At 52.2% G+C, this 14,777-nt stretch overlaps 1 protein-coding gene across 1 annotated transcript in view; it reads left to right on the top strand.

The window, feature by feature from the left end:
- The window catches only part of Krt7 (keratin 7), a 14,314-nt gene extending 334 nt beyond the window's left edge, over positions 1 to 13,980 (top strand). Inside the window, 9 exon segments of the mRNA XM_010628618.2 lie at positions 3 to 160; positions 1,600 to 1,811; positions 3,769 to 3,829; positions 4,694 to 4,789; positions 6,532 to 6,696; positions 7,820 to 7,945; positions 10,667 to 10,887; positions 13,317 to 13,351; positions 13,706 to 13,980. Coding sequence (XP_010626920.2) covers positions 3 to 160; positions 1,600 to 1,811; positions 3,769 to 3,829; positions 4,694 to 4,789; positions 6,532 to 6,696; positions 7,820 to 7,945; positions 10,667 to 10,887; positions 13,317 to 13,351; positions 13,706 to 13,860 — 1,229 coding nt within the window. The 3' untranslated portion in view covers positions 13,861 to 13,980.
- The last annotated feature ends 797 nt before the right edge of the window (positions 13,981 to 14,777 follow it).

The raw sequence follows: 14,777 nt of genomic DNA on the forward strand, positions 1-14,777 counted from the left end.
TCGCGGGCCTGTGCGCTCCGGCATCCGCGAGGTCACCATCAATCAGAACCTGCTGGCCCCACTGCGGTCGAACATCGACCCCTCCATTCGCCAGGTGCGCCAAGAGGAACGTGAGCAGATCAAGACCCTAAACAACAAGTTCGCCTCCTTCATCGATAAGGTGAGCCCTCCAGGGCCCTGCCAGTAGCCTCGCCCCCAGGTCACACCCTAACGAGCCCTGACCGCGTCTGGCCTTTTTCTCTCCTCCCCACATAAGCTCTGTTGCTATTTTGTCCCTCTCAGTCCAGAAGCTCTTTCTCCTCCCTGAAAGCTGCCCCAACCGCCCCTCTGTTTCCAGAGGAATGTGTGTCCAGCTTGTCTGGCTGCTCTGACCAGCTGTGTCCATGTGTTCTCTCGGGCAAATTTTGTCCCAAGTGTCAGGCTGGATCCTCCAGAGGTCAAGTCAGGAGGTCTGGCTCTCTGGACTCCTTTCCTGACAGGGCTGTGTGAAGTCCAGCCTGGGCGGGGCACCATGCCTTCCCAGCTGAGGGCACAATGGCTCCTGGGTCAGAGGCTGTGTCAGCGGAGAGAGATACTAGAAGGAAAGGCTGGGAGGGAGTCTCCTGCCCTCACCCACCCACCTGTCTGGTCCTCCTGCCTGCCTGCCTTTGGTGTAGAAGGGGCCGTGACATCTGCCCTAGAGATAACCCAGTCGGGACCAGGATGGCAGTGAGAGGCTCCAGGAAGGAGTCATTTGGAGATGTTTTTCCTGGCTGCCTGTTCCTGCCTCTCATGGACTCCTGGGTGGGGGAGGCAGACTTGGCTACTGGGTCTGGGGAAGCAGGTGCAAGTGGAATTGGAAAGGGCAATGGCCCTGCTGGAGCCTCTGGCCATGGCCCTCTCCCTTGGGCTGAGATGAAACTTTCCCTCTCCTGAATTTGTGTCCCCCACTCCACCTAGGTCCTCATCACCTTTACTATGCAGCCTTATACATCCTTCAGGTACGGCCGAAGCCCACAGCTCACCCCAGGCCAGGTCCCTGCTGTTGTTGTACCATCTTACTGGGTGCACTTAGGGGCTGGTTCCCTGAGTTGCTGGTTTTGAGGAGGTCCTCTGGCTTCCCATTCCCTGGCACACAGGCTGTGGTTAAGGGCCTTTTTGGGCTTTAGACCTGGGTATGTGGGATGCTCCTTTTGCATGGAATTGCTTGTAGAGCCCTAATCTGAAGCCTTATTGGAGGAAAGAGGGAGGAGAAAGGATACTGAAAAAGAAAGAGAAGAGCTCTCAGCCTGAAGGGAAAGGGTGGCCTGGTTGACCCCAGGTCCCAGAGATGGGAAGGAGGCCCTTGGGTGGTGGTGATGGTGGGGTAAGAAAATTCAACACAGAGCAAAGGAAGGTGGAGATCTTGATACATCTGCAAACCAAGGCTGCCTGGTCACTGCTCCCACTGGAAGACACTTGAGATAGAGTCCCAGAGAAGAGGGACAAGCATTGGGGGCCATGGTTGGGAGGATAGCCAGCGAGAACATGGTCTGTGCTGGGTGACCCAAGACTCTTTTCAATCTTGCTGTGGTGACATAGTAGGCCCCTCATGAGTCTCCTCCTCCTTGTCCCATGCAGGTGCAGTTTCTAGAGCAGCAGAACAAGATGCTGGAGACCAAGTGGGCACTGCTGCAGGAGCAGAAGTCAGCTAAGAGCAGCATCCTCCCTCGAATCTTTGAGGCACAGATTTCTAGCCTGCGGGGCCAGCTTGAGAAGCTGCAGTTGGATAGGGGCCGCCTAGAGGCGGAGCTTCGGAGCATGCAGGATGTGGTGGAAGACTTCAAAAATAAGTATGTTCCCGGGGCCTCTGCCAGGCACAGTGCATCCCACTCTGCTTTCCCTCTACAGGTCCCCCTGGCTTAGGCTCAGTGTGCATAGCTGCTCAGCAGTTACTCCTGGAGGGTGGTCTTTGCTGACACATTGCTTGCTCCTCTCCCTTCTTTGTCCTTGGGGACTGTTTCAGGTCATTCTGGTCTTTTCTCCTTACTCAGTCTGAGGGAAATGTTTAGCATGTTTTTTTTTTTTTTTTTTAACCCGAGTAAGCTCCAAGACAGGGTAAGCAAAAGCTATTCTAAGACAAGAGTGCCCCAGAACTTGTGTGACTCCCAGATCGTTCTAGAACAGCTCTCTTTTGTGCAGGTGAGGAATTAGAGACCAGTGAGGTTCAGATAGTAGGTTCCTGAGGTCTGGGACAGGACTTTGGGTTCCTAACTCCCAGCAGGGGACAAGGGGCTGATGATGTGAGGAGGAAAGGACAAAGAGGAAGAATTATCATCTTGAGTGATTGGTGGGGCTTCAGGGGCTTGTGGGGAGGGTTTGGTCAGGGCAGTCAGAAAGGAGGCTGTCAGGAGGCTCAGGAAGACTGGGGCTTTGGGACCGGCCTGCTAGCGGGTGCTGGGGACAGTAAGTGCATTATGTGCTCTGCCTCTGGTTGTATGACTAAGCTGAAGCCATACTCTAGCTCTGACTGGAAGAGAATAAACAAGGCCTCTGGGGGCCCACAAGCCACTTCCCTAGGACAAAAGTCAACAGATTAATCCCACAGCAGGTAGAACCAGGGAGGTGCAGGGCAGGGAAGGCTGGAGTAACAGCCAGCTCCTGCCGTCAGGGACTTACACAGAGGTGCATGCATGTATATATTTATATGGTACCGGGGATCGAACCTGGGACTTTGCACTTGCAAGGCAGGTGGCAGAACCACTGAGCTAAATCCCTGGCCCCATACAGCCCATATTGATGTCCCCTGCACATGGCCCTCAGAGCTCCTTGTTGTGGACCTGGGGCTAAAGCCAGAGCTGGCAGTGGGCACTGGGAAAGGACCATGTGTACTGCTGCCCAGGGTCCTCTAACCCACACAATCCATGCTCCTCACACAGTGTGGAGGCGGGGGTGGGGGCAGGGGGATAGAGAGACTTGTTGATGTTTTCATTGCTTCCATAGGACTCAAGTACAGCTTTAGGAGTGTGAATACCTTGAGCCTGGGCTCCTGGAGAGGTGTGGTCTGTGTGGCCATCCTGTCCCTCACCAGAGCCACTTTAGGCTGCTCCTGCTGCTCCCAACAGCTCTTGGGCAATACTGAACTTTTGTTTCCTGCATCTGTTTCTGAGTCCCTGAATAAACACTGGGTTAGGCCAATGTTTGTCCTTGTTCACTCTGTTTGCTGAGTCTTTGGGAGGAAGAGAAATTGAAGGGCATGCTATGGGAGTAGCTATGAGTTTGGGTCATTTAGCTGGGGCCTGGATCTTCTAGGACTTTCTATATCCTCTGTCCTAACTCTGCATATGTCCTCCCCTTTAGGCCCTTTCTCCACCCCCTCAGTGATTAAGTCATGGGCTGTGGTGTCAGCTGTCTGGGCTCAAGTCTGGGCTTTATTACTTAGCAGCTTAGCGACTTGGGCAGTTACCTTACCTCTCAGTGCCATCACTACGGGATGGAGGGTACTAATGCAGACCCAGGACATATATACTAATGCAGACCCCAGAAGACAGACCACAGCATGGATAGCACTTGCCTTCTTTCCCCTGGTAGATGCAGCCTTTGTCCTGCATCCTTCCCCCTCCATGCTAAGACTCAAAACTCTAGAAATAGCCAATGCAAAGTCAGGGAAAGTAGGTTTTGTAGTTCCAACACCTGTTTTTCGGGTGTGTCATCAAGGAGGCTGTAACGGGAGGCAGGAGAAATTTCACACCTGTGTATGAAGGGCTTGGGGCAAAGCTGCACTGACACTGTGCTTCTCCCCTAATGCAGGTATGAAGAGGAAATGAACCATCGCATGGCTGCCGAGAATGAGTTTGTGGTGCTGAAGAAGGTGAGGGGACAGACAGGCCAGGGGTGGTGGTGGTGTCTGAAAACATGTGGACAGGAGATCATGGGACTCTCTTGCCAGACAAGGGTGGCACTTGGCTGGTCTGAAATGTTTGCTGAGTGAATGCAATGGGCGAACTTCAGGCAGGATGAATTCTCCATCCCTGGGCATGTAAAAGTGGAGCTTGGAGTTAGGAGGGTCATAGAGGGTTTTGAGCTACACAGCCTTTACATTTCTGTCTCAGTGCACACCCAATGGCATGCAACCTGCTGCAGAGTGTTGGGTCCTCAGGGACCCAGAGAGGAGATAAGTGGGCCCCACCCCGGAAGGTCACTCAGTGAAGTGCACTAGAAGAGGCCCAGTTGTACTCTAACCTGAGCTGGGACCACCTGCCTCAGAGTCACTCACACTATCAGTTAAACAGGACCTCTGAGCTCTCTCATCTCTAGGATGGCATCTGGCCATCTGAATGATTATGTGTTCTCCAGGGACTGAGAGAAGCTGAGCCTCACAGAGCAGAAGTGATTCGTTCCAGGTCACACGGCTAGTTGATGGCACAGCTGGGTGTGTCCATACCATAGGACCTTTTAGGCACTGGTTACGTGCTAGGTCTGGGGCTTTACATTTCCCTGAAGTGAGGTCAGTACTAGCCCTGGGGACACATGGTGACAAAGCTCAGCATGTTGCTTAGAGGGCCTGTGGAGGAAGCTCCTGCCACAGTCATGTCAGACAGCCCAAAGAACTGTGTTTCTTGCTAGGCCAGTGGCATGTGGGCTTGTGGGTTGGACTGGCTTGCTTTAGTCACTACTGAATATTCCCTATGCTGAGGACACAGTGTTCCTCTGCCCTCTCTCCCCTCACCCCCAGGATGTGGACAACACCTACATGAACAAAGTAGATTTGCAGGCCAAGGTGGATGGCCTCAGTGATGAGATCAACTTCCTCAAGACCCTCAATGAGATGGTAAGGGCCTTTGGGTGGGTGGCAGGTCATCTCCTATGTGACCCGTCTGGCCCAACTCCCTGCCTCTGGGCCAGCCTGGCTTTCTCTTGGGGGTGGGGTTATTATCCTGTTCTTTGTCCTCTCTGGACTCAGGAATGTTGATGGGCTGGAGGGTAGGGAAGAACTGGCGGTAGCAGAGAGAGAAAGCGAGGTCAATCAGGACTGGCCTTCAGGAGATGCGGGATGATCACAGAAATTGTCGGTTAGGGGGCTGAGTGGGGCAGAAAGGAGGCAGGAGGTCAGAGGAGACCTGGATGCAATCGAGTTGTTCCAAGGAGGGTTGGGTGGGGCAGGCAGGGGAGTCCAAGTGAGGAAAGTACCCAAGAGTTTACATCCAGGGAGACTCGTGGATCGAGGTCCACCGGCCTACTATTTTGGTCCACACTTTCCTTCTCATTCTCTGCTTGTCACCCTCTCCTGGGTTTCCAGCTGTTTTCCTCCATGGGGATTTAAAAACCCCTCCACTCCCATCTGTGAGAGTCTCTGGCCTTAGGCAGATGGCAGAGTGGGCCAGTCACCCAGAAGGGACCAGTTCTCCATTCTTAGTCCAGTCCTTACCTGAATCCTCAGCCTCCATTAGCCCCAACAACAAGTGTTTGCATGTTTGATAGTTTCAGGGGCTGGGTTCTTGAGGCTACTGAGCAATCTAAGCTCAGTGAAGGTCTGCCTGTGTCTGCCACAGATTATATAAGTATATCGTATGTACCTATATGCACACATACCTCTACACTATGCTTACATATAATAAATAATTGTTTCTTCTCATTGTGAAAGTAATACCTACTCATTGCAAAAAATTACAGAAAATAAAGTAAGGCATAAAGCTGAAAACAATCACTATACCTAGTGATGCCAGACTATCTGTGCATGTATTTGCACAGAGATATAGAGATATATATTTTTATAAGATGTAAAGTCATGTCCATTTTTACCTAACAGCACACTGTGGACGTGCTTCCCTATTCATATGGGCAGCTGTATCACCAGGATTTTTGTTTTATAATACTGGGGATTGGACCTAGGGCCTTCTCACTGAGCTGCATCCCCTAATTTTTGTTTTTTTTTGAGACAGGGTCTTACTATGTAGTTCAGACTGGTCTTGAACATACTGTGTAGCCCAGTCTGGCCTCAAACTCATGACAATCCTCTGCCTCAGCCTCTTAAGTACAAGGATAGCAGGTGTGAGCCACCACACCGGGCTTGCCCTACCTTTTTAAATTTTTTATTTTGAGACAGGATCTGGTTATTTTGCAAAATTGTCCAGGCTGGACTCAAACTTCTGATCCTTCTGCCTCAGCCTCCCAGAGTGCTGGGATTATAGTAATGTACCACCTCACCTGACTGTATCACCAGTTTTAAAGGCTGTAGAGTATTCCATCCACAGGGAGGAATATTATTTGTTTCACCATCCTCTACTGACCCTATCACAGTAGTACTTGTGCCCAAGGGGACCTCAGTGTCAGTGTCCCTTATTTCCATCGATCTCCTTTAGTCCTGCCAGACTCTGCTGCTTTGAGATGCAAGAGCCAGGGATGGGCAGAGTGGTTTAAAGCATGTGATGGGTCTGGGCTCCTTGCTGTTGGGCTGCTCAGTTCTCCAGCCCCTCCTTTCTCCTTCTGTCCCCTATGTGGAGAGTCCTGGCACCAGTGTGGGCACAGGGGTGGGTCATACCTAAGTCTCAACATTTTTTCTGGTCCCTACAGGAGTTGGCAGAGCTGCAGTCCCAGATCTCAGACACATCTGTGGTGCTGTCCATGGACAACAACCGCAGTCTGGACCTGGACAGCATCATCGCTGAGGTCAAGGCTCAGTATGAGGAGATGGCCAACCGCAGCCGGGCCGAGGCCGAGGCCTCGTACCAGAAGAAGGTACATAGCTACTTGCTGCATTTTTCCTCCTCCTGCCAGGGCCCTTGGTGAGGCTTCCCTTCCTCTTCACCTTGTCTCAAGGCTTCAGGGGCTGGAGCTTCACTATCCTACAGGCACGTGATTAAGTTTGTGGTGCACTCTGGAGCCTAGGGAGGAAGTGGACATACAGGCCAGGTCCCTGCCCTGGGGGAGATCCCAGCCTGATGGGGAGGCTGGGCAGAGGAAGTAGACATGCATCAACAGTAACTCAAATGTGGCAAATACATAGTTCTAGGAACAGTGTAGGACCTTATACAGGCATGGCATACTTACATAGGTGATGTTTCCAGTGTTTTACTTTTCTTCACCCATTGAATCCTCATAGCTCTCTCAGGTGGGTACTGTTGCTATTGCCATTTTAATGATAAGGAGACTTAGGCACAGAGAGAGTAATTTGCCTAACTCCTCACAGCAAGTGGATGGATAAACGGGGACTCTGTAGATCCCAAATCCTAGGACTGCAGACCTGGGAGGCATGATCATTGCACATCCTCATGGGGCCTGGACAGCCAACAGTGCCAGTGCTAAGCGTGTGGGTGGGAATGCTGGGGTGGAGCAGTGCTCTTGGAGGAGGACCTCAGGCAGTTTGAGAAGCAGCATAGAGGGAAGTCTCTCCAGAGGTTGGTCCATGGGTGACAGCATAGGTACACCAACAAGGAGGGTTGGCTTCAAGCCTGTGCTGCTCTTCATTTGCTGTGTGGCCCCAGGGCCTCATTTTTCCGGGACTCAGTCTCCACACCTGCGAGCTGGGTGGTGCTGGGATGGGGCTGTTGAACAGGACAGAATCTCAGATTTTCCGTGGTTCTTCAGCAACAGGGCAGGGTGGGAGTGGGAGAACCTTAGAGTCAATAGGAAGAGGCCCCAGAAGCCTTCCCTGTCCTTGTCCTGGCTAAGAGGGACTGAATTTCTTCCCTGTCCCACCATCCAGCAGTCTGGCCTCTTGACACTGGGTGAGGATGGCTAGGAATCTGACTGTTCTCCCCTGGAAATATAAGCGGGGAGGCGCTTTCCCTGGGTGGGGAGGGTCCGATTGCCTGTAATCTTTGTCTACCCACTGCTGTATGTCTCTGCACGGCTCTTCCAGTTTGAGATCCTTCAGGCCCAGTCTGGGAAACACGGGGAGGACCTCCGGAATACCCGAAATGAGATTGTGGAGATGAACCGGGCCATCCAGAGGCTGCAGGCTGAGATCGACAACATCAAGAACCAGGTGGGTTTGAGTACTCCCTTCTTCCTCCTCTCTGCTCTTTGGGGCACTTGAGAAGCAGCCAACCAAGACAGTCTAAGCTCAGGGTGAAGACCAGGAGGCTGGAGGGATGTGTCATCCTGCTCTTCCTTGCTTGGGGCCAATGCGACTCACATCTTTGGCCCACTGGTGAGACCTCCAGGGAAGAATGCTTTTGACCAGGACCTGGCTTGAGACCGGAGGGAGAAGATTCCTAGCTGAACATAGGGCCTTTGGAAAGAATATCAGGTTGGCTGGCTAGAGGAGAACCACCTTTAGGCACCACACGGGCTCTGAGGTCTCTGCTTGTACCTAGCTCTTGGGCAGTTTGCACCATCTTGGAGCTCACAGTTCACAGGGGAGAGTGAGGACAGTAGAAAACTTTACCATGGCTTTTAAGTCCCTTTCCCTGTCCTCACTTCCCATGGTTCCCCTCCCTCTCTCCCTCTGCTCAGGCGATACTAGTCTGCTTCCTGTGTCTTGGATTTGCTAAGCACGTTCATGCTCCAGGGCCTTTGCACTGGCTTTTCCTCTACCTGGAATGTGGTTCTCCCATTTTTATCCATCACTGTCCCTTTCTCATCTCTGGGGTTTAGGATAAAAGACCCCTTCTTAAAGATGGCTTCCTCGCAATACCTTACCACAACATCAGCAGTTTGTCTGAAATGTTCTGTCTTACTATTAAGTTATAGACCCCCCCCCACTGTAATATTAAATGCCTTAAGAGCAGGGATCCTATCTGTCTGGTTCATGAGTCCTCTCTTCTGGCACCTGGTGCATGTTACGGTGCAGGTCTCAGATGAGACACTCTGAGGATGTGTTTTGCTGACAGCTAGAGTTGGGGGATGCTGATTGATGAGAGAGGGGTTCCCCAAGCCCCTACAGAGATGCTGGTGTCTACAGTGCGGGAAGGTCAGGTAGCAAGTGCTGCAGTTTAAGAAAGCTTATTTGCAGGAGGCTGGGGGGATTGGAAGTGGGAGTTCTTTCCCAGGCCCTCCTCACCCTGGCCCCCCTCACCCTGGCCCCACAGGCCTATTTACACAAGGGCAGAGGCTGCCTCCCGGCACAGATGCAGGGCTGCGAATCACCTTGTGAAGTCGGTCAGCTTCTGGGCCAGGACAGGTGCCATGGAATAATGAACAGTGGTTCCTCAAACCTCAGCTTCCACCACATGGTTCTCTCACACAGTGGGGCAGAGCCAGGCACCAGAATCAGCATGTCTGTTACCAGGAGGGCCCTCAAGAGAGCTGGGAGTGGCCTCCAGAGGGAGCAGGGTGGCCCTGACCCAGGGGCACTGGCCACAGGACAGAGCACTGAATGGCAGCTAGGGGGCAATGAGGATGGGCCTCCGCTGAGGAAAGAATATCCGAGGACAGAGGGATACTACATGAGCAAGGAAGAGAAGCTTAGGCTGGGACATGGGGACAACAGCCCTTTGAATGAGCTGAACAGAAGAAGACTGGGGCCTGGCCCAGCTCCCAGTAAGGGAAGGTCCCAAAGAGGGAGAGCTCTGAGGCCATGTAGCAAATGGCAGCTGCTCAAGGCTGACACAAGTCCATTGAAACCCCATCTCTGCCAAGACCCTGGCCTGTCGATAATGCATCCCATGGCACCTGGGGTGAACAGCAGGGACTCCTTGCTCTCAGGCCCCTTGTTCTGGGTTGTTTCCAACTGGTTCTTATTTTATTATTATTATTATTATTAGCAATCATATATATGTATAATTTTTTTGTTGGTATCAAGAATTGAACCCAGGCCCTCATACATGCTGAGTAAGCACTCTGCCACTGAGCTTCATGACTTACCCTTTTTTCCCATTGAAACCAAGGCCTTTTCTCAAACTACATCCCGAGCTTTTTTTTTTTTTGGTGGTACCAGGGATAGAACTCAGGTCCTTGTGCTTGTGAGGCAGGCGGCTGAACAACTGAGCCACATCCCTGGCCCCCCTCTTTTTTTTGGTTCTTATTTTAAAGGTGGTTTCTAGACCTCATGAGCTGCCTGGAATTTGGGGACATGGCCAGGATCCATGGTCTTAGAGTTCCTGCAACCAGGGACTGGAGGACAGGAATTTGTGAATCACTGTAGCATCTATGAATGGTAGTAATTACTGTAGCACTTACCAAGTACCTGCTGGTGTTAAACATTGTGCCAAGACTGCCTGTGTGTTGTTTCATTCTCCCAATATCCCTATGAGGGAAGCACTATGTTTATTTCTTTTTTAAAATTTATTTTTTATGGGGCTGGGGATTGAGCTCAGTGGTGCCACTGTCTGCCAGGCAAGCCCTCTACCACTGAGTGACATTCCCCAGCCCTTTTCATTTTGAGAGAAGATTTTTGCTGAGTTGCCAGGCTGGCCTCAAACTTGCAATCTGCTTGCCTCGGCCCATAAATCATTGGGATTACAGATGTGCACCACCATACATGGCTGACTATTGCTCTCTTCAGAAAGGAAATTTTGCCTTAGAAGGGTTGATTCACCCAGGGACACATAGCTAGTAAGTGGCAGAGCCAGACTTGGAACCTAGGCATTGGAAATCCCAATTCATGTGATTAACTCTTGGGACTCCCTGGTGCTTGAGAGGGTAGGTGGTGCCAACAAGGCCACCTTAAGCAAGTTGCCCAGGTGTTAGATCCAGGGTGGGCAGATGAGAAGGAGCTGGCTTCTGTACCTTGGCACCCAGTTCACAGTGCCTCTGTTGCCTGCAGCGTGCCAAGTTGGAAGCTGCCATCGCTGAGGCTGAGGAGCATGGGGAGCTGGCCCTCAAGGATGCTTATGCCAAGCAGAAGGAGCTGGAGGCTGCCCTGCAGCAGGCCAAGCAGGACATAGCACGGCAGCTGCGTGAGTACCAGGAGCTCATGAACATCAAGCTGGCTCTGGACATTGAGATCGCCACCTACTGCAAGCTGCTGGAGGGCGAGGAGAGCAGGTGAGGGACAGGAAGCCGGGCAGGAGGAGGTCTTGAGGTTCAGTGGGACCTGGACTTGATATCCATCCATCACAAGCATTCCCGTGTGCCCTTCCTCTGCAGGGGACTGGGGTGGGAGGCACAGGGGGAACAGAGCTGATGCTTGCTGCTTTGCCCTCAATGAGATGACCTTCTGAAGGAAAGGAAAGGCCCTTTGTGTGTGTATCCATTAGCAGGATCCTCACAATGTTCTTAGGAAAGCAGGTCAGACATACTGACTCCTTGGTCTGCTAAGGGGGAAGCAGTGGTCCTGTTTTATGAATTGAGGGAACAGGGCCAGTGTGTAGTTAAGGCTGTGCTGATTCCTGGTCCAAGGAGTGTCCATGCCTCCAGGCTGCCACTTACCACACTCAGCGATATTGTGTGGCACAGACTGAGTGTGCTGGAGGAGGACCATTTCCTCTGCCCCCAGAGACATTTGCATACTGACCTGCAGCCAGAGAAGAGGCTGCAATGGGTTAGTTTTGTAGGATGTTCTTCATGAAAGCTCTGCCCCTCCGTCTGTGTTGTTGGACTGATTGATTCTTCCTGTCAACAGACAAGGCTTCAGAGGTGTACCTTGAGGAAGGTTAGGATTTGGATAGGCGAGAAGTGCAGCGTGGCAAAGGCTGGGAAGCCGTACTCGCGCTGGCTTGTTAGAACCCAGCACAGAGATGGATGTGTGATGTGCTTCTGCCCTCAGGGCAGTGGCACAGTGCTGAGAAGACAAAACACCCACAAGAGAAGCACTAGGAGACCAGCATCTTGCATTTTTCAGATGCTGAATTTATAAAAGATCTTTTTCTTTTCTGAGCATTGTTCCTGAGGAGCTGGAGAGAGAGAGGCTGGAGGATGAGTGGATCAGAGAGGAACCTGGTGGGGATCAGGGTGTGTTAAGCCCAGTGCCTGGTGCTGGGAGGAGGAGGAAGGGCGTGGCAGCAGGACCTGAGCTCCCTGCCCTTGCACCTGACTGGCCCTTCTCTGAGTGGACACCCAGGCTTCTTTGTAGGCAGAAGAACTGAACATCAGAGGCCTCTGGGAACAAAGACCTTGGGCCCAGGGGAGCTCTAGCCATGTTGCCTCTCTCTGCACCCTCCTGCCCATGGCTCGGGGATGAGGTGCGTGGCATAATTTCTTGGGAATCCATACCTTTGACCTCTTTTTCTCATAGAAGTCAGAGTTGGGGGGACCCTTAAAGTGGGGAACCCTTATAGCTCCCTCCCTGGGCTGATGAGGGAATTGGAGCTTAGAGTGGTAAGTGGTGTTCCCAAGTCACAAAGCAAGACAAGACACCCCTTTCTGATTGCTGGGTTGCTGTAATCAGGCTGGTTCTCTGATGAGACCACGCCCCCATTCCTGGGGACATCTTACTTTTATCCCTTAATCCCTCTGCCCTTCCTTGGGCAGACCCAGGATCATGGTCCTAAAACTCATAAAATAAAATGTGTGTGTGTAGGGGGCACTTTTGAGAATACAAAATTACAAATAAAAATTAGGCATAGGAATAAATACTTATTTAGAATTAAAAAAGAAAAATCACCCAGATCATGAAGATATGGCCATTCAGATCTCTTCTGAACTTCTTAGGCCTTGTACTGGAAATTCTTGTATAGAGTTGCTGCCTGGTGGCAGCCTGTCCTCATCCTCCATAATGTCCAGCGCTTCCAGAAGGGGCCATTCAAACAAGTGTTCAGGAAGCTTCCAAAAACCCCATCTCTTGCCCCCTTCCTAGCTGGGCTCCACATTCTCTCCATCAAAGTGAGGTGCTCCCCTGCCACCTCCCCGCTAAGCTGATCCCCAAGGCCAAGGGCTTGGTGACAGTGGGGCTGTGAATCACAAAACAAACAGACCCAGCTCTTTCAGGCTTTTAATTTCCACTGTAAGAACTGTTTCAGCCCCAGAGGCTGCTTAAAGCCACACCACCTATCCTCAGTCCTGTCTGGCTGAAGTGGCAGGCGAATCAATCAACAATTCATTAATTATTTCAACACAGATAATCACTATGTTCCAGTTCTCATAGACATACATAAGCAACTTTTAGGACTTCTCGCACCTTTCCCTGGTGAGTGAAGGCAGACATGTAGTTAAATAGGAAATGTGGCTACCATTTATCAAACCCTAGGGTGCAGGGGTTTAGGCGAATTATACTAGTAAACCTCCACAAACAAGCTTCTGACTTGGGTCCACTAGTTAGGATCAACTTATAGGTGGAAATGGAAGCTTTGGGACCTTGCCCCAGGTCATGTGGCCAGTAGGGAGAAGAGCTGAGGTGACCCCCCTCATTTTGCAGCAAGGCTGAAAGAAGGTTGGTGGTAAGGAACCCGCTTGGGGTCTGGACCAGTGGTGTTTGGCAGTGCCTGCCCCAGATTTTGAGTCAAGAGCTATTCTCATAGTTTGTCCTCTGCCCCCAGGTTGACCGGAGATGGAGTGGGAGCTGCGAACATCTGTAAGTCCTTGGCTGCTGCCCCTTTGTATGCAGCTAGGTGGGGTTTTCAGAATGGCTGACTGGCCTAAGGGCCCTGCGCGTGGGGATGGGAGCCTCCTTCCTTCCGGCAGCTTCTGGCAGGTTCCCAGAAACTCCCATCCAGCTCCTTGGCCCAGGGCAGAAGGCTTGTGGGGAAACCTCTACCACCATCACCCCACATTTAGAGGCTCTTTTTGTATTGGCTGATGGATGGGACAGGGAAGGAGGTAGGGGTGAGGGTGAGGCACAGCTTTGGTAGGAGGGTGGGAGTGGAGTGAGGGGAAGGGATTGCTGGGGACCCTTGTACCAATGGAGTTTTCCTCCCTTCTTTTGCAGCCATGGTGAATTCCAGCAGTGGTGGTGGCAAGGGACTGGTCTTTGGGGGAACCATGGGCAGCAATGCCCTGCGCTTCAGCAGTGGGGGCCCTGGGGCCATCAAGGCCTATTCCATCAGGACCACATCTACCACCAGAGAGAGCACCCACTATTGAGCCCTGGGCATGGGGAGACCCCTGTCCCTCTGCCTGAAGTTCCTTCCCTCTTCTCCCCAGTCCTAAGACTGCACAGCGCTCTGAAAAGTATGTCAGAATCACTTCAATAAAGAGCTTTTTGAGGCGTAGGTGAATCCAGTGGCTGGTGCCTGGCATCCTGGCTTCCTTAGGCAGGGCAGGGAAGTGGGTGGGAAGGACAGGGGACCAGAGAAGTCAGGGTCTGCCTGGGTGACTAGGAAGCCTTCTGTGAGGGGGACTGAGGAAGCACATGGTGACATGGGATTCTGCTATAAGGGTGGACTCATCCAGAATGACACCTTTACCTTTTTTTTAGAGGTGGGTTGGTTCCAGGGCCTCTCTAGAGGAAGCACAGGGAGGCCACGGGAACTTCCGGCTCTGCCAGCAAGTGGCCGCTGGAGTCCTCCCCGCCCAGGGAGTGGCAGAGGTGTTTGCACCCCACCACCCCCTATGTCCCCTCTGCTGCCAGAGTGTATTCTTTTGGCAGTGAGAAGGTCTCACACACTCAGCTGTCCCAGGCCCAGGTTTTGGGAGGCCCAGCCAACTCTCAGGCCAGCTGCCCTTTCCTGGTGCTGGGTCTGCCAGGCTCTGGGGCCGTCCGTGGACAGGTATGTATGTGGGTACTTGGGCGGGGGCTCTCTGTGTCTGGGATTCTGTGGAGGGATAGTCACGGATGGAGGGTCTATGTGCATGGGAGAGGCTTCAGAGTCCAGGTCACTGGGAGGGAGTCTATGCTTGGGTCCTTAGGCAGAGGGATGGGCTGTCCGTGGGATCGGTGGGAAGGAACAGGTAGGGAACCTCTGTGTGTCACCTCTGGGCTTGATGGGGTTATCCAAATGTCAGAGTTTCTGACTGGGGTGGGGTCTGCATTTGTGTCCTGGGGGTTTTGCATCAGAGAC

This window comes from Fukomys damarensis, unplaced genomic scaffold (genome assembly GCF_012274545.1).
Source record: "Fukomys damarensis isolate Sample0158 unplaced genomic scaffold, DMR_v1.0_HiC HiC_scaffold_15, whole genome shotgun sequence".
In the NCBI taxonomy this organism is placed as follows: domain Eukaryota; kingdom Metazoa; phylum Chordata; class Mammalia; order Rodentia; family Bathyergidae; genus Fukomys; species Fukomys damarensis.